The 24771-nt window shown below is 38.0% G+C and overlaps 1 protein-coding gene across 1 annotated transcript in view; it reads right to left on the bottom strand.

Annotated features, from left to right (window-relative positions):
• Window positions 1-5344: 5344 nt before the first annotated feature.
• KIF20B (kinesin family member 20B) overlaps window positions 5345-24771 on the bottom strand; it is a 39605-nt gene continuing 20178 nt past the window's right edge. Inside the window, exons 19-33 of the mRNA XM_054382239.1 lie at window positions 21387-22587; window positions 20817-20955; window positions 19699-19821; window positions 19156-19216; window positions 18387-18512; window positions 17994-18121; window positions 16900-17055; window positions 15908-16084; window positions 15178-15333; window positions 11766-11885; window positions 10061-10264; window positions 8979-9056; window positions 8123-8258; window positions 6689-6831; window positions 5345-5422 (exon numbers count right to left, since the gene is read on the bottom strand). Coding sequence (XP_054238214.1) covers window positions 5345-5422; window positions 6689-6831; window positions 8123-8258; window positions 8979-9056; window positions 10061-10264; window positions 11766-11885; window positions 15178-15333; window positions 15908-16084; window positions 16900-17055; window positions 17994-18121; window positions 18387-18512; window positions 19156-19216; window positions 19699-19821; window positions 20817-20955; window positions 21387-22587 — 3026 coding nt within the window. The remainder of the gene's footprint in view (window positions 5423-6688; window positions 6832-8122; window positions 8259-8978; window positions 9057-10060; window positions 10265-11765; window positions 11886-15177; window positions 15334-15907; window positions 16085-16899; window positions 17056-17993; window positions 18122-18386; window positions 18513-19155; window positions 19217-19698; window positions 19822-20816; window positions 20956-21386; window positions 22588-24771) is intronic.

A 24771-nucleotide genomic window follows, 5' to 3' on the forward strand; every position in this document is an offset into this window, starting at 1 on the left:
TGGATTTTTTCATCTTTTCTCCAAATGTCTGCTCCTCATCAACATCTTAAATCCTAACCAGGAAGGCACAGATAAAACTGATTTGGGTATGTTTGGGGGTTTATAATGACAAAGCCAGAGTTTCTTCTGGGAGAAAGGGAGGATGTCAGCCTGTGCAGCATCTCAGCTATCATTGAAACCTATCTGTTCCCACAGATGATCATAACATTTTCTTCCAATAATGAAACACTTGAATCATGATCATAATATAGTTCAGAGGAAGAGGTTATGACCACATGTATGGGGAGCAAAGTGAGGTCTCCAAACACCTTTCAGGTTTAGAAGTCAAATCCCAGTTTCACTGCAATCAGCAACATGGTTCAAATAATGAAACAAACCCATGAAAAGTAACATCATATTAAATGCTGAGAATATGGTGTAGCTGGGAGTAAGTGCAGGTAATTTTATTCTATTTGCCACTGAGCAAGAGGCAGCTCAGAGTATTTGCAGAAATAAGCCAGCGAGTTTATCTGTTCCTTATCTGACTGCTAGGTGGGGTTCATGGCCCAGCTCCAGAGAGTAACACTAGACCATCCCAGAAAGCTGCAGAGAGGAGCCAGCAGTTCAGCTTGCTAGGAACACCTAGTAGCAAGAGAGCGGTACTAAAAAGTCAAGTAGTCCCTTCGTCACCTCACAAAGCCACAGCTCTGGTGAAGCCCTCTGACAAAACAGCTTTCCAAGATGTCCTATTGAGTCAGGGTGGCTAACTGTCAGATAACACAAACTGGTCAAGACTTATGTTACATGTTTCAATTACTTTACATGAAGCAGCTTCTTTTCCCTGCCTGCTGCTCATTGTGAAAAGGCACACAAATAAGTCTGAAACTCTACAAACACTGTGATATTTCATAAAAGGTCAATTTTGTAGCAGCAAAGCACAAGATCAGTAAATAGTATTTTATTTTTTTTACTGGTGGAAGCTAGCAATTAGGTTGTTCTCACACCAATGTTGTGTTTTTTAAAAATAGTTCTTCTGTGATGTAATTACAAGTTATAAAATGCCTGATCTGGGTGAAAGTCCTGGTAACATCTCTTCTTCCAGGGTATTCACTCTCACTTTTTCTATACCTTTGCCTTCAACATCACACAATCAATACCTTGCAAATTTCTGGAAATATTTGCTCAAGTAATTTCCAGGTTGCAGTTAATCTGAGTCAGCCTCACTGGCCTTACTGATCATTGCAGGAAATAGCATTCCATTTTGCAATTTAGTCCTGAGACATTCTGCTGTTTACTGGGAGCATCTGTGGCTACTGTTGTGTCTGGATAATACCAAACAGTTAAGTTTCTGAAGTTCAAGTTTTTGAAGAAATTAAATATAAATGCATCATTTTGGTGATTTCCTGCCCCCCCACCCCACCCCCCCAAAAAAAAGTAATTTTCTCTAGAACACAAACCTGGATATCACTAACTTTCAAGCAATGAAAAAGCTTATTTTGTACAACAACATATACTGATTCTGTCTTCTTCAGAAAAAAAACCCCAACATATCTTTCTATTGGCAGCTGCTTTTGAAGCAATTCACTCCTATCAAACACTCTGAAGTACTCACTCATGTCAGCTTCCTTCCCCACTTCCATTCTTTGAGCAATTGTATCCGTAAGAGATTGCATGGGGATACATTTCCAGCCAAGAACCTTTCAACAGGCTCATCTGACTACATCCAAAGTTTTAAAGGTCACAGAGGGGAGGATTGGTATCTGGATTTTGCACAGAGCCTGTATAATCATTTTGGTGTTGCTTTGAGGCATTAGGACATGACACCTGTCAGAGCAGGATTACTGTTTAAGGGCTGCTAACCACAGATGACAAGAACAGAACATCTAAATCTTCCTTGATTAGTCATGCACATAGAGGCTGGATAGCTTTCTCCAAATCTAAACAATGAGATTTTCCACTTTATACAGAGTCTCCAAGATGATGAATTATACCTACTCACGAGGTACAACAAGATGATCTAAAAGAAGACATGCTGTTTAATGTACAGAGATGTTTTATCTACACAAACTACCCCTTCCTGTGTGGGGAATTTTCAAATCTGGCATGAGACAGCATTGATGCATCATGTCAGCAATTCATCTGAGATTAGGAGGACTCCTTTGAAAAAGCACAACACACTTCAAAAGAGACGCAATTTCATGTTACCCCAACCTTCTAGTTGTTTAATGAACTGAAAAAAGCTGGACTTTCAGATAAAGTCACAAACCCTGTCTTTTCTCCTGGATAAAAGTTTCAAAATTAATCTGGAGGCTTCAGTGCACAGCAGGAAAAGATCATATTAAAGTGCCAAATTGAAAAGTCAAAGCTTGTTTCTCAATACTCTTCATTTTCATTGATCATAAAAACCAAACCAGTGTTTTAGCACCTACACAAAATGTATTTTAAGTCTGTATAGTAGATTACTGATTTTGTTTAGAGTTAGCATTTCTTGAAGAAAAAAAGGAAACCCAACTTCATCCAGCAATACAAAATCTACAAATATTAAATGCTGCAACTTTGGAAACAAATTCTTCATTAATGAATCTGATCTCAGTTTTTATTAAGCTTTTGAGGACCTTTAGCTCTGCCCAATGAATTTCTCAATAGAAGTATCCTTTATCTTTGTTTTAAAGAAGTATATAAACTTCTGTGAAATATTACTGTGCAGCAATGGATGACCAGGTTACATCTGTGAATATAAACCTGTATTTCTCAGAATGCTAACCAAAACCCAAAATCCTGTGTGACAGAGCTATATTGCTTGTGACTAGGAATTTGCCAAAAGAATATTATGTATCAGTGTCCCATTCTGAGATTTATACGAAGCTTGGCTATATGGGATAAGTCAATTCAAAACGAAGAAAAAAACCAAAAAACCTTCTGCCCTCCTGCACCTCGCAGGTGACGTTCTCAGCATGGGTACGCAAGATGTCAAGCAGGGGCTCAGCGCCATCTCCTGGGGGTTTCGCCACACAACACTCCCGTTCACTGGCTTTGTAGACACCCAAGCAGACGTATTTTAAAGTATTGCTACTTTTCTTTTCTCACAGAACTAATCAAGTTTCAAGAACGTTCAAGTAAGTACTTGAATTTATTACACAAAGCCATCTTATTAATGAAAAAACAAAACTCAAAAATATTCTTTCATTTCTTACTTCCCTTGACCCTAGAAACATGCACCCTAACCTTCATGAGCTGTCTGATCAAATGCCAGTTTGTCCTTGTTTTCTTTTGCCAAAGAACAAAGCTTGACCTGTATGAAACAGTGTCATATTTTCCTTCCAAAAGTCTTCCTTATGTCTGTAATTGGAGTGTCATGAGGATGGCAAAAGAAAAAATGTTCATACTAGATGAGCTGAAGCTGAAGAGCAAGGTATAGTCCCTTCAAGATGAGGGTTGACCATTGGAAAAGTTTGGACAGCTTGACAGAAGTATAGCATAGGTTATTTTCAAATGTTATCCTTTACACGGTGATATTCTTAAAAGGAACTACTCAAAGACAACGGTGTTGATGTACAAGGCACTTTGCAGGTGTTACACCAGAAATAGAACCATTTTGCACTGTGGAAGAGTTTTCTTCTTTGTCTGTGTAAACAAGAGAGTAGAGAAGCAAGGCCACATCTTAAAACTCTGTTATTAAAGATGTAAGGATCCCAGCTTCTCCCCTTGGGAAAAGAAAACCTCATTTTAAGTATCACAGGTTTTCAATAGGCACTGAACTAGGTTGCCCTGTTTCGGAAACTAGATTTACTAAAATATGTAAACAAACACCCCCAATCCCATCACCTCAACAAAACCCAGAACTAACCAACCAACTGAAAAACCCCAGAAGCAGAAGAGTGGAGGTCACTTGCTACTCCAGAAGAATTTCTTTGGGAAGTCTCTTAGGATGCCAGCCCTGCATGACCCAATTTTGTATATAGAAAGTAACTTTTTTCTTTCAAGAAAAACAACTGTAATCTCATGCTTGTGCCAGTGAGTCAATCTGATTATTTTTTCTCTTCAAACAAAAGAATGTAGAGCAGCAGTTCAAGAAAATAAACAAACAAGCCACCTGCCACTGTTAAATCATGGAATCATTTCTGAAGGTCAGTAAGGTTGAAGATGCACTATCAAAAATGAGTAGCACTTACCTGTCTCTATGAATAAGCTATCTCTACCTTCTACAGACCAGCAAGTTGATGCTGATGAACTAGCATGGGTTGGAAGGAGGTGTTAAAAAAATGTCCCAGGCTGGATGCTGACAGAGAACTTCTGCAAACTTTTTGTGGTCAGGCCAATAGCAAACTTCAAAAGGCAATCTTGTAAACAAGAGACTTTCTATGATGCTAAACTTTCACCATGTATGTGCAAAACAGATAGATAGGGGACTCTAAATGGAAAGATAACAGAATCACAGATATGATGTGTCAAACTAAGATGCAGTAAGTCAAAATAATCCAGTTCTCCAAGTGAAAATGGTATCATTTTGTTGACAGTCATTCAAGAAAATTAAAATAAGAAAACCGCATGAGCAAGAACTTCAAGTAAATGATCACTTGGTATTGCCCTGCTTCATCCATGCCAACAGCAGGTCAAAGTAATTTCAGCTCTTTCTGAAAAATCACTAGTACTGCCCTTCAAACAATGCAAAATCCTACAAAATAAAAATCACTGCCTGTGACTGATGTCAGTATAACCTTTGAACAAAAGTGTTTTAAATGTTTTGTCAGTCACTGATTATAAGTTGAAAGTAGCTGTTCTAGGAGCAGAACTGGATGGTTACAATAAAATATCAATTGTCTGAGGGTGGGTCATGTCCAATAGCAGATTAAAATTATTTATGGGTCAATAATATGATTATAATACAAATGACTTAATTTAGAAGAGAAAAGACGGCTTAAACTATGCAAGTGATGAAAAACATTAAGTTTCTCCATATAGTGCCAATTCCTTAATTTTGTCCATTCACAGTTTTTGAACCTTTAAAGAATTTCAGGATATAGATGTTTTGATTCACTTTTTTTCCACTCAATGTTATGGTTGGTATACTGCCACCTGAAAAAAAGCTTCTTAAATCATTCACCATGGGCATGGTTCTAACTGCACAATGGATAAATTGTAAACACTTCCAAAGACACCAGCCCTAAAAAAGATTCAGACATAAGCTTTCATGAACAGTATTTCAGCTTTAATTAGACAGAGCTGGAAATCATCAGAACAATTCCATACATCTATATACACATTTGGAAGCTCAACTAAGTATCTATTACTTCCTATATACAATAGATGAAATATACAATGGAAATATGCTTTAACTAGGAATTATGAACATGCTTCTGCAAAATTATTTAGCTAGTTTTGATCGCAGTCTTTGCTTGATAATCTGATGATCACTTTCTTTCTCTTTTTGTTCTACAAAGACCTGAAAGAGACAATATTTCAAGAGTCACTCAGCATTTCTTCAGAGACAAATAACTTGCACTTCTAGACACAGACAACATGTTTTTTCCTAGAAGCTGCTTTTAGGATGACATTTGTCTACAATCTGTTAGTCACAGGATCACAGGGTGTTAGGGGTTGGAAGGGACCTTCAAAGATTATCAACACCTCCTAGCACAAAGTCCATTCTATTAGTGCATCACAATAAGCAACTAATACTGGGAACATTAAAAAAATCCATTTTTTCTAAAACATATTTATATAAAACCTAAATTAAAACAAAAATTTAGTATAAAACCACACTCAAATTCCTTTAGCTTTCTCTGTCCTGGGATTCTTTTCCTTTCACTTCTTAAGCCTCTCTGGTTTTGATCTGCATTTTCTTCATCCTCCAATAGAAAGCTTTTTGGTTTCTACCACATCCATTCATACAACTCACAGAAAATTCAGTAATGAATCTCACTATGGGCAAACGAATGCCATAGTGAAAAAAGGACTCAATAGAACAAGGAGATGTACTTCCAAGAGAGCAAGAGTACACTCAGCACTACAGTTACTGTCAAAACCTTAATGTTGGATTTCACCAAGCCCTCACCTATAAGACTCTTTATAGGCTGGCTCAGACAGGGTAACACAATTTAAGCACACACAGAAGGCTATTTAAATTGTGCTTTGCAAAAAAGCACAGATGTATCCACATCCTAAAGTAACCCAAATATCAACTGGGCATAAATGGAATCAGAAATTATCTCAGGTGCTTACTTGCCCTGCAAAGTTAATTATACAGACAGATCTTTCTCTCCAGTGTTTCAATTAATCTGTTCCAAATCTATGGATCCATTAATAGCATCTATTTCCCTTCTCCCTTTAGGCTACACTTACAGGAACACCTACTGGAAAACCAAATTTTCACTCAACTGCTGTTAGCAGAGGAAAAAAAAAGTAATCCTCCACATACCACAGCTAAGATATCAATAAATGTGATTTTAAAGATACCTCTGTGATTTCTGTATCACCTGTACACTAAGTCAGCAGTCAAACAGCAGAGGTGAGCAAAGAGAGAAAATTAAGTAAAACAGCAGAAAGACCAAAAGAAATAATTAGTTAGAATCAAGAAACAAGTCAGTAATTTCAAACCTCTTCAACAAAATAATCAGACCTCCAGGTTTGTCCTGTCCTCCTGACAGTTTTAAGCCAAGACTACAGAAACACATTACAGCAGGCAGGACAATAATCTGTAATCATTTACCGAGGAAGGAGGACTATCCAGAGGGCAATAAAGGTCACCTGCATAGAGTTTTCTCTTAGCTCGCTTTGGCTGGAGCTCATTTTCTTTGACACCTTCTGGTTCTGCAGACTTGGGAGAGCTTATTGTTGCCATCAGCTTCTTTGCTAGAAGAAAACAATTTATAGTAAATCAATGTCTTACTCATTTCGTGAGCCTCAATTTAATAGAAAAAGCAAGCTTTATTTAAAAAAGTTTAAAAATTAAACAGATGTACTCTGAAGTGTAAGTATAAAAATTCAGATGTGGTATTTAACCACCACAGTTTTCTATAACTGGAAAGTTTTCTGTAGCTTCAGATGTAAAAGCTTAAAAAGGTTGCATTTAAACAGTACATTAATAATCAATTAAGATTCAGATTTCACTGGAAGTTAAGCACTGCAAGAGTTGAAGAACAGGCTTGACTTCTTTGTGTTGACAATAAGCACAGGGTAGAGAATTTTCTATATATACCTGTACTGTTTTATCTAACTAATACTAGCTGTATAAAGAGATGAATGCATGCATATTGTGAGATAGGAGGAAATAAGAAATTCCAAACAACACTAGTTTACATGAAAGGAAAAAAATACAGGCCACAGTAACAAAGATGAAAAACTAGAACTCATTTTCTCAAATTAAGTATTTTCTGAGTGAAATTTTGAGTGGTCTGAATTTGGATTCCATTGGTAATGACATGTTGTCCTCATAGAAGCAATCTGACAAACTTGGATGTTTGTCAAGTTAGTAAAGAAATCTTAATTTTACCTGTCTTCACTGAATGACCAACCTTGTTTTAACCAAATAGTGTCTTTTAGAATTTAATGCTGGCAATTTCTTGTGACCTCTGCTAACTGTAGGTTTTGGGTTTTTTTTATACACAGAACTAATCTTTCCCTCTCAGATATGTACATCAAAAATCCTTAATATAATGTCCAGAGAAAAAAGAGACAGGAGAAAAAGGGATGGCATATAGAACAAGATAAGATTTGAAGTTCAGATTCAGCTCTTGAATTTTTTAGAGCAGTAAGACAAGTTTCTGAAATTGCTTTTAACTGTTTTACTGTAAGGAAGAATAAAGTAACTCAGGTATTTTGAGCCTAACAGTTATCACTGCTTTTATAATAACCATGCATGCACATATTCCACACTGTGTCCTTTCATTCCACCTGGTTTACCTTTCACCCTGAACCTAAATTTCAGAAGCATATGGTCCTTGCAATCAAGGCAGCCTTTTTCATGCTACCAGATTCACTATAGTGGGCCCCAGTTTAGCCTCCATTGTTTCATAAGCAAAATAACAACTGAATCCAGCAGACATGTCCTTTAACAACGACCACATTAGTAGTTCATGGTAGGAAAAAAAAAATTCACAACACCCAGAGAACATGGAGTAAGCCTTATTTATTCTGTACGAACCTTTAGAGTGAATAATTGTAGGAGAGCTTTGAAAAAGGTCTCCGATTTTTTGCAGTGTTCTGTCTTTCTTTTTAGGTGACTTTATACCTGAAGTAGATTCTTGCTTTCTTAAGAAGTATTCTTTTCTAGATGACATCTGTACAGAAAAACAAGGAAACCAACTTAAAGTTTAATTCCATTTTATTTGACTTCAATATGATTTCAAGCTGACGTTTTGCACATTGCTACTGAGTTCTCAATTCATTACACTAATGATACAGCAAGTGATGTACACAATCTCGTTTTATACACACAAGAGATTAAAAATCGTCGAAGTTTCACAGGATACATCTAAGGGTATGAGCACTACAGGAAACAATTTCTTTAAAAAATACCCAACCAATATATTCAAAGTTGTAGAGTATTTAGTTAGACAAGCTGGTTTAGTTATAAATAAAACAGAACAAAACTGCTAGGGGAAATAAATCTACTATTCATCCTCTCTGCACATGACCAAGTTACTGCTAAGGCCTAAACTCACCTGTTTGTAACTGTCATGCATATAGATTATACGAATCTTAGTCTTACTTCAGAAGCATTGCCTGTAATATCACATGTAGTAGCAGTACATTCAAACTAGTCTTCCTAACTCTTCCTTCATTTAGCATCATTGTACACTGCAGCTAGTACACACTCTTGGCAAATACAGGCTTACTCTCTAGTTAGGAGTTTAGTAGGAAGACAACATAAGTGTTTAAGAATCATACTAAAATACATGGATAAGGATAAAATACTGCTGCATATGAATGTTTACTGCTTTTGCAAGTCCACCTTTACAGAAAAGGCCAAACTTCAAAAAACTAGAATAAAGTCAAACCGTTTTCTTGTTGCTTGTAGAAGGTGAATTAATCATGGCAGGTTTTGTGTTTTTCTTGTTCTCACTTTTCACAAAATCCTAAGAAAATTAATATGACAGTATTATCAACCATGGGAGTGACTGAATGAGAAATGCTAGAATAGTAACAGGTATTTCACTCTCAATCTGAAATAAGCTTACTCATTGAAAGAGATTACCTGCCACCTACCTAAATCATCCACAGGTCACCTCACTCATATTCATCTGCTAGCTTCAAGAATACTGAGAAGTATAAAGATTCATAAACCCCACAAGGAGGATCACATATAAGTACCTTAGGGTTTCATAGACTTTAAGTGTCTTAAGAGATAGCTGTGTTTGTGGTAAACATAATAAAAGGCAAAGGAAAGAAACGTGCAGTTCAGGTAGGAGCAGTGAAGATTTTTACCACCTTGACGTGCTGTGGAGCCTTAGTCTCACAGCACGTTAAGAAAGCTGGATCATGTAACCTCACACTGAAGCAATTAAAGAGGAATTAAGGTCCACAGAAAACAGAGGTTCGGTTGCTGGTGCTGTAGTTCTATATAGTCCCTCCAAGTACAAAAAGATCAAAGAAAACACAAGGAAGAAAAAGAGTCAAAAGGAAATGGTCTTGAAACTTTGAAATGCACTAATTAAGCCCAGGATCTTAATTTGTGACTTTCTGTTAGAAGAGATTATAATTGGTATGAGTGCTTGCCTAAACCAAAAGCAGCAATTCTATAGAACCGATCTGTAATCTCACACATCAAAGCTGGAGACAAGAGCAAATGGTACCAGCAAGGAAAGAGAAATGGAAAACGTAAAGAGAATGTGCAAATCAGGGGGGTCAGATCCTGGATAAGCTATGAACTTAATCAACACAAGCCAGAGATCCACTATTTATTTGTGGGAGGGGGATCCACTATTGACTTATTTGTGGGAGGGGAAAAGAGGTTTAAACACACCCTAGGTACATCCTTAGGGCCTCAGAGCCACAAGATAAAGATAGAATCTTAATCAATTATCAGAGTACTGCATTGAAAACCTGCACAATACATTTTGTCAGTTGTGTTAGGCCATACCTCATCCATTTCTTCACTCTTCCTTTTCTTTCTTGCCTTGTTCACTTTAACTGTATGTGGTAAGGTACTGCCTTGGTGCCTCACCTCCATCTTATTGGGTTGCAGAGGGGTGAACTGGATTTCCATCTCTGGTTTGGGGAATCGACTAACTTTGCCACTTTCTGTGGACACTTCAGAAGAGTCAAGGACAATTTCTGAATGGTCCTGCCATCATATAGGAATCAAGAAAACAAGTTTTAGAACAAGTCAAAAAACCTCCTATAACATGTCCCTCCCCCATGGATTGCAAAGTAAGCATTCCATTTTCTATCTGCCAGCTTTTGCACCACTTATGAGAGCAGTTTTGAAATCTACTTCAACTATAGCAGAGTTTAAAAAAAAGTTAATTCTATCTACAATCACAGAACTTAGTTTTCCCTGCTGATCTCAGTCCAATACTTTTTCTCAAATAGCTTTCCTGAGAGGCAGACAGCTAGAAACACTTTCACAGCTGGCAACAGTAGAATTTCAATTATTTTCTTCATCTTAGCTCTGCTGCTCCTTAGAAGTAAGTAGTAACAGAAGTTTGATAGACAAAACTATAACCTTTCTCTAGCTTATCTTTAGGGAGCTTTCCCTTCCCTTTCTAGTGTAGAGAAATTAATTGTGTAACTGAGAAGGTCCAACTGACAAGTCGTGATCCAGATTCAGCCTGTGGGAGATTTCTACATGACTCTATGTTCTCTGGAGGAAGAGCAGGAATTCAGGAATCACCATTGCCTGAAAGCTGAGGGACTTGTCTTGTACCTACTTATAGCCAAACTGCAAGATCAGCACAGTGCCTGTAGGATGGAAAGGTCAGTTTGCAGAATTCTTCCTCTGCAGCACTTACCTTCAACCATCTACTCAACCCTGTTTTTCTTAGCAAAGTCAGCAAGAAAGTCAGAGCTGCAGTCTCCCCATTTCCTGCATCTCTGTGGCAGCAGTTGAGCTGCTGGCTATCATACAAAAATTAATTCAGCAGTTGTTTGAATGAAAACTAGAAGACAGGCTGTTGAGGCTGTGCAGGTGGCTGCTAGTACTGCTGTTCATCCTGAAGGGTACCTTTCTCTCAAAAGTGAAAATGACCAAAGCCCACGGAAAGCCAAAAAGGTATTCACCCTCTTGACAGGCTCTGTTGGGATTCTGAGTAGGAATACCAGTACCTCTGAACTCCCAAGAATGAAGTGGGCTAATAAAAAACATTTTGCTTTATTACTGCTACACTTCATGGAAGAATTAGCAATCAAAAAGTTACATGTGACTGGTAAGAGTCATTAGGTAACAAAGCTACATGCAGGAATCCTGCAGTGGAAGAAAGCAAATTCAATTTGCCTTGATATTGCTCATCCCTTTAAAAGGAGCTGATTAGGTTTTTTTGTTTTGTTTTGTTTTTAGTTTTTAGTTTGTTGTTTTTTTTTTTCAGGTGACTTCTCACTTCATAAATGTCAGTGAGAGGTAAGTTTTCAGAGCATGCAGTTGAAGTCAGATAAAATTGTTCACATGATTATCTGAGACAGCTTTTATTTCTACCAAAAAACACTAGTTCAGGTGATCTGGTCATCAAGAGAGATTTGCAGAATTCAACAATTGTTCAGATAAGAGGATACAAAGTTCTTCCCTATTCCACATTTAGCAAAATCCACACAACTGCATATAATTTTCAAATTTAAAGTTTTGTACCAACCTCGCTTACTGAAGAAGCACTACTAGGACATCGAGATAATGAATAATTCTCTTTAACTTCATCTCTTACTGGAATACCTTGTCCAGTTAAAGGATTAGTCTTGCTTTGTTTTTCCATAAACTGTAAATATTTAGAATAAATAAAGATTATGTCACACTCTAAACATCAAAATAATGAGTTTTCTAAAGTTACAGCACAAAAAAAGAGTAGACAGCTAATGAACACCTGGACTGAAAGACAACACAAGTTAAAGGCATGATGCAATCATAAAACATACCCTGCTGGGTCTTACCAACAGTCCATCTAGTTCAATATTCTGCCTCTGAGAGTGCTAAAAGAAGGTGCTATTGAAGGATAACCTGGGTGAATCCTGGTCACCTTGTCACCTGTTCACTCTGTCATCTCCCAGCACTCTCAGTTGTTGCATTGCAAGTGTCAGAAGGTATGCTTCTGCCTAATCCTCAGAGTATCCACCTGTGAATACATTTATTGATTTCTACTACAATTTTTTTCTAATCCCTGTTGAAAGGACTTTTGTTTCCACCACCTCCATAAGATAACTAGCTACTTCATATAGGAATGTGTTAATTTTATTTCTTTAAAATTATCTCCTAATAGTTTCATCAAGTGCTGCCCAGGGTTTGCAAGATGTTAAGAAGGACAGCTCTGCCTTCTGTTCAACCACCACAGCCATGACTTTGTAAGCCTCAGCTCCATAACCCTCTAGGTTGCCTCAGTCTCTCCTAATCAGTGACAGCTTCTTCACCTCTCTTCACAAAGCAGGAAAGACACATTACCTCAATTACTTCAGTTTTTGTTTATCTTCACTATGCATTTCCTGATAATTATTTGACTTTCCCCTGATTCACTTCAACACAAGCTTAAACATAGAAAATTTCACCTTAATATGAGGAGAAACTTCTTTACAGTGAGGGTGCTGGAGCCCTGGAACAGGCTGCCCAGAGAGGTTGTGGAGTCTCCTTCTCTGGACACATTCAAAACCTGCCTGGATGCATTCCTGTGTGGACTACCCCAAGTGATCCTGCTTTGGCAGGGGTGGTTGGACCTGATGACCTCTGGAGGTCCCTTCCAACCTCTAACATACTTTGATACAACCTAACAGTTTCTCATAATAATAATCCTGTTAACAGCCTCTCCTTATTCATGACACCAAACATTGTTACTACTGGCTTCAGGTAAGTACCTCAGCACCAGCTTTTCACAATGATTCTTCTCTGTAACTAACTTTATAGCAAAATAATTTTATGCTGCTATTACAAAGCTGTATGAAGCAGTAACCCTTCTGAGAGCTATTTTGTCCTCCTTTATAAATCACAAGCTTGATCTATATGGTACGAGCTGAACTGATGAATCACAGAATCAACCAGGTTGGAAGAGACCTCCAAGATCATCAAGTCCAACCTATCACCCAACCCTAACTAACCAACTAGACCATTGCACTAAATGCCTCATCTAGCCTCTTCTTAAAGACCTCCAGTTGACTCCACCACCTCCCTGAGCAGCCCATTCCATTAGGTGATCACTCTTTCTGTGAAGAGCTTCTTTTTAACATCAAGCCTAAACTTCCCCCTGAACAGCTTGAGACTGTGTCCTCTTGTTCTGTTGCTGGTTGCCTGGCAGAAGAGACCAACCCTCACTGGCTACAACCTCCCTTCAGGTAGTTGTAGACAGCAATGAGGTCTCCCCTGAGCCTCCTCTTCTCCAGGCTAAACAACCCCAGCTCCTTCAGCCTCTCCTCATAGGACTTGTGTTCCAGACCCCTCACCAGCTTTGTTGCCCTTCTCTGGACATGTTCAAGCAACTCAACATCTTTCTTGAATTGAGGAGCCCAGAACTGGACACAGGACTCAAGGTGTGACCTAACTAGTTCTGAGTACATGGGCAGAATGACTTCCCTGATCCTGCTGGCCATACTATTCTTGATAAAGGACAGAATGTCATGGGCCTTCTTGGCCACCTGGGCACACTGCTGGCTCATGTTCAGCTTACTGTCAATCAGGTCCCTTTCTGCCTGGCTGCTCTCCAACCACTCTGTCCCCAGCCTGTAGTGCTGCATGGGGTTGTTGTGGCCAATGCATAGAACACAGCACTCAGATGTATTAAGTCTCATGATGCTGGACTCTGCCCATCTGACCAGCCTGTCAAGGTGCCTCTGCAGAGCCCTCCTATCCTCTAACAGATCAACACTTGCCCCCAGCTTGGTGTCATCTGCAGACTTACTGACGATGGACTCAATCCCCTTGTCCAGATCATCAATAAAGATATTGAACAGGATAGGGCCCAACACTGATCCCTAGGGGACACCACTAGTGACAGGTCTCCAACTGGAAGTGGCACCATTCACCACCACTCTCTGGGCTCGGCCCTCCAGCCAGTTCTTTACCCAGTGCAGAGTGCTGCTGTCCAAGGCATAGGCTGACAGCCTGGCCAGGAGTTTGCTGTGGGGGATGGCATCAAAAGCCTTGCTGAAGTCCAGGTAGACTAAATCCACTGCCTTCCCCACATCCACCAGGCAGGTCACCTGATCATAGAAGGAGATCAGGTTGGTCAGGCAGGACCTGATGAAGTAGCAAGAAACTAGCTGAACAGTCTTATTTTGCAGTAGAGGGGAAAGAGATGAAGAAATGCATTTCGGCATTTAGTTCAGTTCTGCAACAAGAGGAGAATTGCATTTTCTAGCAGCCAGGGAAGGGACTGATAGGAAATGTGTCCAGCCTTCTTCATCATTAAGTAGTAATGGAGCTACATAGCATTAATTCAGCTTAGCAGAAGTATCTCATTAGATACTGTTCATGCAGCACACAATAGTCTTGGGTCAGAATCAAAAGTCTCAGTGCCGTTGCAAGCCTTTAAATTTTTGTTCAGAAAATATGCAAAGTTGGTCTTTTCATAGTATAAGTTTCCATTACTCTTCTGGTTTGGTTTAAAGTGGGCTGAAAGATACTGCTTTTTCACCTTGTGAACCCTCCTTGGGCTTGCAGCTTTTGTTACAGATTGACATCTATTACCAGACTTTAGATGCTACCATAAAAGCTAGGCTGAAATCCCCTTGATGCTGACATAATCAAACTGAGATGACACTATAAAATGCCATCAAATCTCTATAATCTGGATTAGTTAATGAGTTCTTCCTTCATGTACATAAGTTCTATAATGTAGAGAGAGGTGGCATTCTATTAACTAAAGTACTTTTTCTGAAACAGTATGAAAGGCAGAGGGAGAAAGAATGAAGAACAACTCAGAACTGAAGATACAGTTCAAGTAGGAAGAACTATGAAAAGTAACTTTCAGGAGATTCCTAATGTTGAAATATATAGTGAGAAATCAGCAAAATAAAAGTTAGTAATAACATATCATTAGTATACACTTCCTGTAAGTATAAGAAACATACCTCTTTGTTTACAGTCTGATCTACTGTATCTTGTCCTTCAGGTAAAGGTACTTCTGCCAAGGACTGAAGACATCCATGGTTAATTTTTGGCTTCAGTTCATTTAAAAAGCCATCTTTCTCAGCCAGCTGTTTTCTTAGTTCCTCTATATCAGTTTCCTTATCCTAATAAACATAGCAAAAATTGCCACAAATTTTAGAATTGGGAAAAGAAATTAAAGTATAAGCAACGTTACTTGGTAGTGTAAGTTTCAGAATTGTAGGCTAAACCAGTCAGATATCCAACAAAAAGCCAGTAATTTCATGTATGAAATGAAAAAGGTCATTAACAGCCTGGGAAGGTTTAATGCAAAATTTTTAATTGCATTCTACTTTTGTAGCGTTACAAGAAGTTCATCTGCTATTTGCTCATGAAGTCTTTGGTGCTGTGAAAAAAAGGCAGTGAACTGGATAGTTGTTTTGGATTTCCAGTCCAACCATGCAACAAAATGATCAAAACAGACTACACTGTTTTCAAAAGCTTTGTTTCTTTGAAATCGAAACAGCATCTGAAGCTTCACAATATTCAGTAGTTCAAATAAACAAACAAAAAAAGCTGCAAAGTGTTTAAGAATAAGAGCACCAAAACAGAGTGTCAGTGTAATGTTTTGTAGAATTAACAAGCACCATAACAACAAAAAAACACCCCAGACACAACAAAAGAATAATCACACAGGAACAAGAAAAAGATCACCTTTTCTGAATCCTTTAGTGCAGCCTGCTTCAGTTCTGCTATTTCTTTATCCTTTTGTATCATGTTAGAAGCCAAAGTCTTGAGCTGTATTTCCAAAGCTTCTACTAATTCATCTCTTTCTTCACGCCACTTTTGAAGATTGCTCTCCTTTTCTACCAGCTGTGCAGTAAGTCTTTCCTAAATGGGAATAAGGGAGGTTAGAATTGAACACCACTTCTACACTGCCTCAACTGTTATGATAGTTTGGCTTTGCATAGTTAATACTATTCTGTGGACTTAGTAAACTCACAAGCCTATGCCGATCTTAAATCTCACATTAAACTAGTTTCACCACAAATATGCAAAAAGCAAACCATGCTCCAATTCAGAAATCTGTTTATTTACACATACCAAAAATTCTTTGCAAATAGTATGAGAACCACCACTCCTGCTAGTTTGCTTTGTGATTTTGCTTACTTGAGACTTGTTAACAAAGTCACAAAGTGAAAGTCATCCTAAGCAACTAACAACCCCCCTCGTACTAATTGCAGGCCCAGAAAGTCATTGTTAACTACTTCCATATTGAAATACAGTTTCAGATTGTACAAATTCTTATGAATTTCACATTTAAGAAACTACAACTCTGATACAGTCCAGTGAACCACTATGTATGCACCTTGTATGCACCTTCTATCAGTAGACTCTATTTTGAGAGCCTACCACTAGCATTTTGACCAAGTATTTTTACTCTGTATCTGGAAAGAAGCTTTTTTTCTGTCACCTCCTGCTTGCCTTTTCTCTTCCTTCTAATGCCTCATAAGCTTTTTCATTTGTAACCCTTCTAGTCTTCCCTTTTCATACTGGGAAGATCTCACCTAGGCTTTGCCATGTGATGAAGTCAGGGAATTTTGACAAAGACCAGCAACCCTCAAGCACCAACACTGTTGAACACTTGACATGAGTTTTGCTGTGTACTAGACTTATACCACAGGACTTTGACAAGAGTCACTTACAATTTCTGCTTGTTGCTCTATGTGACGTTCTCTGCCCTCTGCAAATTTTCGTATTTCTCTGTTGCGATGGCTCTCAGCTTCTTTTACTTGACTTACAAGTCTCATTTTTTCCTCCAGCCATTTTTTTCTATCAGTTTGATACTTTGCCTGATTTTCCTAATTTAATGAAAACAGAAATAACATAGAGATAAAGCAGTCTTAAAATCTAGATTACCATTAAATGCATTCATTTAAAAAAGATAAACAGAAATACTTCCATAGTTTTAATCCAGCATGTTTCCAAGTGCAAGTGTTACATTCTCATTTCCTGTTCTCCATTCAAAAAACAATAGCTATTTTCAGCACTTCTAATTCAGACTGGCAAGTCTTGATGGAACACTACTTTTTGTTCCCCTTTTAAAAAACGCTATTGCACATATGTAACAAACACTATTAAAGTTAGACCAAAAGTACAGGTAAAAAGATCCCTTCATATTAGAAAAATCCCTGATCTTTTATACTGCCTTACAGGACATGTTAGAAAACTTCAAGACTGAAAGGCAAAGAACGTAATAGAATTTGAATGGTACACAGAGTATCGCACACCCAAGAATGTCACTTCTATCCACAACAACTTTGTCTCCTTTTCTATCACAAGCTAACATCTTGTCAGGTATTCTCCCACACAAGATATAAGGCACCAGAAAAGATGCTTGAGGAAAAAAAGCATGCTTTCTAATCCAAGGAGATCTTGAAAGAGTTTAATTCAGTTGCCCAAGCAACTGACAGGGAAGAGGTTCAGAACAGATATCAGGAGTTATACCAGTTAAGACAACTGTTAGAGGAGCCCAGCTACAGAAGCACCATCCATGGTAACAAAATAGTGAAGAATGTACTCCATTATGGGGCATCAGAGATGCTGTATATTACAAAGACACTGCATCTAGACTTCACTACACTAATACACTGCAGCTTTTAGAGGAGACTTCCTTTACAAGGGTTACCATTTACTGTAGCACACACTAGCTCTTGAAGATAGCAACATAAAAAAATTTAGACTTCTAATGAAAGTTATGGCTTTAAACCTAAGTATGAATTACGTCACTGTATTTTACCTCCAGTTCTTTTTGCAGTTTCATTAATTTGTCATTTTCATTTTTCTCCTCATTTTTGATCTTTTGCTGGCAGTTACTGTTGCTCTGGTTATTCAGGTCTCCATATTTCTGCTTCCATGCTTCAAGTTCTAGTCAGTACACAACATGAGGTTATATAACATACAGTTTCAAATGCATATTTGACCATATTCACATCCTTCTACTAGTTACTTGGATTTATTAACTGTGACAGAAAAGGGACAGTGGAAGCCTTTAAGTGCTACAAGCTTGTTAAATACTACATGAAATTAATGCCTAATGAATAGTCAGCAAATAAATCAGAAATTTACTGCAGCTATCACAATACATCCAAAACAATTATGCCTCCTTGCTGTACTTCCATGAAAAGATTACCCTGAACTAATCTGTTGGTCTCTTCTAATTTGGCTTCAAGCACTTGATCTTGTTCAATCTGAGTCTGTTCCTGTTCTTCTAACGTCATCCGCATATCTTCAATTATTTTTTCCTTTGCACACAGATCTGAAAGTTTGAAAATAAATGGACAGATGAAGCCCCTCCTCATTCCCATTGTTTTCTCACAAAGTGCTCTCATGACAAATTGCTCCCATTTCCTGAGATCAAAACTTCTAGTAGAAAGAAATAAAGCATCTCTACCAAACTACCCCACACCAAAATTCTTAACTGATGTTCATCGATGTGATTTAGCTGTTTCATTGCTAACGTCAGTCAGAGCATGGCCTGTATTATATGAACAACTAACACTTTTTGAATAGCTAAATTTTTATCAAACTTGCCCAAACTGCTCTTATGGTAGTTAATGATTCAGTGTTTCATTTTGTTAAAAAGGCCAAGTAAATTAACAAATAAATACAGCAAATCCATGCTTTCTCTGAACCTTGTTTCTTATACCAACACTATTTCTTTACTCTTGAACCAATCGTGATTCAATAAAACTTAGGTTCTGACATCAACGACTTCAACGACTAGTTTGGAGTTCTTAGTATTTTAAACTATAAATATACAAGTGTCTCTGAAGTCATTAATAACATGACAAGTCATTATGTTGCCATGTCAAGAAAAGCTAACACCCCAGTGAACAAAAAAAGACCTGCCTTCTACCCCACCAAAATCCTCCCAAAGCCAAGGATGGTTTTTTTCTGACCTTTACATGTTTTCTCATACTGTTTGGAGATTTCTTCCAATTTCTCCTTATTCAGCTGCTCCTAAATACCGCATGGAAAGCATTTAAAGAAAAAATATTAAAAGAAACAAATATTCATGCTAGAAATAAATAGCTTTTTATTCTGAGCTTTAACAAGTACTGAATGCAGTATTTAAGACAAACAGCCCAGAATAACTAAGTTTTCCAATATAAGGGAGCATTCAAGCTGATTGAAAAATAAAAAATAGGTTTAGAGAAAGGTATGTTAATAGCAACATCTAAGTGCCACTAATCAGAATCAGGGTATCTGCAGATGTTAAATACCTATTTACTAGACAGGTTATTCTGTTTAAAACAATATGAAAGTGTCCTGCAGTGAAATGTTCTTAAAAAAATAAAGCCTTTCATTCATCATTAGAACTAATTTCACCTGGTTACTCTTACTTTACCCTGTAAGCTTTCTCTTGTTGCTGGGAAAACTTGCCTTATCAATGGATTAGTTAGAAAACATTAAGAACAAGTAAAATTTCAGAAAAAAGATACCTTTTGAAGCTGCAGGATTGTGCGCTGTTTGATTTCCAGTTGTTCACTCAAGTTGTTTTTAGCTTTCTGAAGTTCATTAGTTTTATCCCTCAGAGATTTCTCCTCAGATCGCATTGTAAACACCTGCAACGATGCGCAAAGATGGCAAGTAAAGCTAACGTTAAGCTATCAGACTTAAAATCCCTCTAAGTTACCTCAATAACCAGATACTTTAAGAGTCAAATTTTTACAAGCATCTTAGCTACATCTCAGGGGCTAGAAAAGACTACTACAGATCTTTCCTAGAGCAGGATTTTCACCATAGAAGAGAGTATTACATTTAGCAGGGCAAACAAAAATAAACCCAAAGAAAACAGAGAATGCCTAACCAGGAAATAGCCTTATCAAACTACAGATTGAGTGGGCCTTTAAAAAGAGGACAGTTTCCTGACACCTGATTCCATCCAGTCCTTGCTTCTTCTCAAATAGAGAATATACACTGCATGTTGAGAAAGATAAGGTCCTTCAATATTAAGCTTCTAGGAAAGATGGTAGTACATTTTAAGGGCTTAACTTTCAATCCCAAACTCTTGCAAGTCGTTTGGATTTCAAAGCTCTTGTGATACCCCATGAGGTTCTAAGAAATCTTATTATTTGGTAACTAAATACTAGCAATTAAAATCCATGAAAGTGATTCCTTCCTTTTTGATTCCTTCTCCTCAACAGAAAACGTAGTTCAGATTTTCTGATTACCCAGTCTTTTCCTCCCAGAGATCGGTACTTTCCACAAATCTGAGGCTCTGAAGCCAGCACAAGTAATGTAAGGCTATTATTGTTCTAAAGATTATAGGATCCTCCCCCATGCCCAGATTAGCCATAGCTGTCACAAACCTTCAATAAGATGTACTACCTCTCTGCAGTATCTATACTAATCTGTGTTTTGACACATAGTCCTTAAGTTTACAGCTTCGATAGCAACGTAACTTAAGATTCACTGTTGCTCTAAATGCATGACTGAAAATAGCCTTCCTATGTATGAATCACTCCTAACAATCATAGCTTGAGATTGTGAAAACAGGTTTTAATAACAGAACCTCAAACAATCTTGCAAAAGAAACTTTTGGCCAATGGTCACCAACCTCTTTTTGTACTTGCTGAATTTGTTTCTTAGCGTCAGAAAATTTCTCTTTCAAATCTACATATTCTTCTTCTTTCCTCTGCAAATCTTTTTTCAAATTCTGGACAAGGGCAGAGCTCTCAGAAAGATCTTTACGTAGTCTGGTGTTAAAAATTAACGTATGTAAATTAGTGTTACACATCTCAAAGAAACAGCTTTTACACATCAACTCAGACTCTTTGATGATTTCATTCATTAATAGAATCTCAGCTCTACCAGATCAATGATAATCTTATTAGTTTTACTTTTGGATTTCAGCTTCTTGCTACGTAAGTAACAAACTACTGTTTCCTCCCATAATAGTTCCACATGATTTAGGTTTTTTGATAGACTATACGAACATGAGGAAAACATAGTCAGCAAAATATGCAAATAAAATTCAGATAGTGCATTAAGACTTCTAAGAGAAAGGGTTTGATTAATAAAAGCTGATAAACATGCAAATGCATTACATCAGAATACACTGATGTTCACAGAAGGTAGTTTTAACAAGTCTATTTCTCAAAGGGCTATGAGTTATTCCATTACTTACAATGCTATAGATTGTGTTTGCTCATGCTCAGTTTTCTCCTTTTCCTGAAGGGACTGTTTCATATTCTCCAAGCTGTTCATCAACTGCAGAACCTCCTCCTTCCGATTTGCATCTTGATCATTTAATTCTTTCAGTTTTCTGTCTGAATTGGCACATTTCTCTTGCAAAGATACTTTATTACTTTCTAGACTTAAAATAATAGTTTCCTTTTCATGAAGGACTTCTTCTAACTTTTCTATGGTATCATTTTTAGCTCTAAAAGATTCCAAGAGGCATTCAAGCTCTCTGATTTTTCCCTTGTAACTGGCAACTTCCTCCTCAAACTCTGCAATTACTCTGTGATCCTCCGCAGCCTGCTTTTCAATATCCTGGTTTTTCTTCTGGATTTGCTCTTGTAACTGATTCATAAGATCTTTCTCCTTTATTGACTGATTTTCAAACTCATTTAATTTTATTTTTAGTTCATTATTATAATTCTCAGTATCATCAAGTGCCTTTTTTAAGTCTTCAACTTGCTGAAGTAGTTCCTGAATCTGCTGACTTTTTTGTGAAGAAGCCTTAATAATATTTTTGCATTCCTCCCAAATACTTTCAACGCTAGAGTGAAAGGAACACTCTTGTCTCTGATCTGCTGTAGAAGCAGTCTGGGGCTGCACACATGCCAGATTCATTTGAACTCTGTCTGGTTCATCTTTCTGAGAGTCTAAGGAATCATTTAGATTAACTAAGTCAATATCCACAGCATAAGACTCTAAATTACCTTTATACAACTCTTCTACTTTGGACTGCATTGCTTTAATTTTTGAAACTTTATCAATTATACTTTTTTTTGCACATTCTACTTCACTATTTAGCTGAATAATCCTTTCTTCCTGTTCCCTGTTTATAGCTTTCTGTTTGTCCAATTCTGAAACAATCTCCTGATAGTCAGCTCGACATTGCTTAAGGTCTTCACTTAAGCTGGAAGCCCTTTCTTCAGAAGCAGAGATCTCGAGATGCAAGTTTGCTATCTGTCCAGTGAACTCTTCATTTTTGTTCTTTTCTTTTCTGCATTGGTCTTCAAGTGCAGCTAGTTGACCTTCCAAGGTTTCAGTTCTTTCCTTCAGTATTAATATTTCTTCATTGTTCTCAGAAGTATTTTTCACATATTCAGTTCTCTTTTGCTCTAGAGAATCATATTCCCAACTCTCCTTCATGTCTCCTAAAAAACCAAAACACAAACACCCAAAACATAATGAAACACCCCATACAGCTCAAGTCGATTACAATCAGTAACACAAGTCATTAGCAATACCAAATAGTGATTACTATATGGAAAATAGTCACCATATGAAAGCCACACTCTCATATCATACTGCATTTTGAAGTCTTCAAGTAAAACTCTCTGAATGGCTTAACATGCAATGGTTGCCTCAGACTTTCAGACCTAGTTTGCAGCAAAAAGTCTTCAACAACGTTAAAGAATATTTCATCATTGCTCTATTGCAGGATTCTGTTGAGGAACATGGGTTGGTGATGACCAGGCAGTGTTGGGTTAATGGCTGGACTTTGTGATATTAGAAGTCTTTTCTAACCAAAGCAATTCTCTGTTTCTAGGATTCTGTGATTCTACGATAATATTGGCATCCCTTCCTGACAAGTACCCACAACTCACATGTGGCTTTGGTAACTTCTAATTTTATTTCACTCAACAGATCCATCCAGCCAAGGAAATGGGTCTTTAATAGGTCCTCTGAAACATGGCCCAACAGCTCACACTTTCTGGGGCATCTTAAAATTTTCTTTGACAAATTCAGATACTCCAAACAAAGGGAGAAAAATGTATGTCTAATACATGTCTTTAATAAGCTCTTAACTCATCCTGTGGTATTTCTCCTTTCAAGCTTGTATTTTGGCAAGGCATTGGAACAGGCTGCCCAGGAAAGTTGTGGAGTCCCCGTTCCTGGAAATGCTCATGAAATGAACAGATGTGGCATTGTGTGACATGTTCTAGAGGTCATGGAGACGTTGGGTAGAAGGCTGGACTTGATGATCTTCAAGGTATTTCCATCCTTAATGATTCTATGATCCTACTCTGCACCACCAGGAAAAAGATCTAGCTAGATTTACTAATATCTGTGAGCTAGACAAAATTTGGTTACATGTAGTTTCCACCTTTGCTGGTTCAACAATCCCTTTAATACAGCCAGCAACCTCCCATGATATATTTAGAAAAGCAATGATATCATGGTTATACAAATAAATTAACAAAAGGAGGACAAGGGAGAATCTCCATCCATTATTGGATGCAGGAAGAAACACGTGACAAAGGCTGAGGAAAAGGCTGAGGTGCTCAGTAGTTCCCTGAACACTCACCCTCATGAGGTGGGAGGCAGAGAGGGTAAGCAGAATGAGGTCACCACTATTAAAAAAGTGTTAGTCAGTGACCTGCTACTTCACTTAAGATGCACACAAGCCTATGGGAGAGGGTGGATTACATCCAAGCATGCTAAAGGAGTTGGCAGATGTGCTCTCCAAGCCCCTTTACATTCTTGACCACAACTTCTGGCTATCTGGGGAGGTTCTGGTGGACTGGAAGGTAGTGGATGTGACACCCATCTACAAGACAGGACAAAAGGAAGACCCAAGGAACTATAGACATGTTAGTCTGACTGCAGTCCAAGGGAAAGTCAGAGAACAGATTACCTCAAGTGCTAATACACACCAGATAGTGGGCAACCAGAGGACCAGGCCCAGTCAGCATGAGTTTTATGAAAGGCAAGTCCTCCTTGACAAATCTGTTCTCCTCCTATGACAAAATGACCTGCCTAATGGATAAGGGAAAGGCTGTGGCTATTATCTACCTGGACTTTCATAAAGCCTTTGACATGGATTGCCAGTGAATTCTTGTGAAAAACCTGGATGGTCATGGCTTGGATGAGCACATGATCATCTGCTGGACAAAACATCGTCTGGACAGTCAGACCCAAAGAGTGGTGGTCAACAATGTTAAATCCAGCTGGGGGCTAGTCACCAGTGGTGATCCTCAGGGCTCAGTATTAGGACCACTACTGTTTAACATCTTTATCAACGATCTTGATAAGGAATTAGAGTGCAGTTAGTAAATTTGCAGATGACAGCGAGTTAGGTGGGATCATGGAGGTGCTCGAGGGTAGAGGCTCTACAGAGAGACTTAACAGATTGGATCAGTGGGCTAAGGTCAATGGCATGTGCCTCAACAAAGACAAGTGCCAAGTCGTGGACTTGCCATAATACAAGCTTAGGAAAGCGTCGCCAAATTGTCCAACACAAAGGGACCTGAGGATTCTAATCAACGAGTGGCGAAATGAGCCAGCGGCATGCTCAAGTCACAATGAACACCAATGGCATTCTGGCTTCTATCAGA

The sequence above is a fragment of the Indicator indicator genome, chromosome 7 (assembly GCF_027791375.1).
Source record: "Indicator indicator isolate 239-I01 chromosome 7, UM_Iind_1.1, whole genome shotgun sequence".
Classification (NCBI taxonomy): Eukaryota; Metazoa; Chordata; class Aves; order Piciformes; family Indicatoridae; genus Indicator; species Indicator indicator.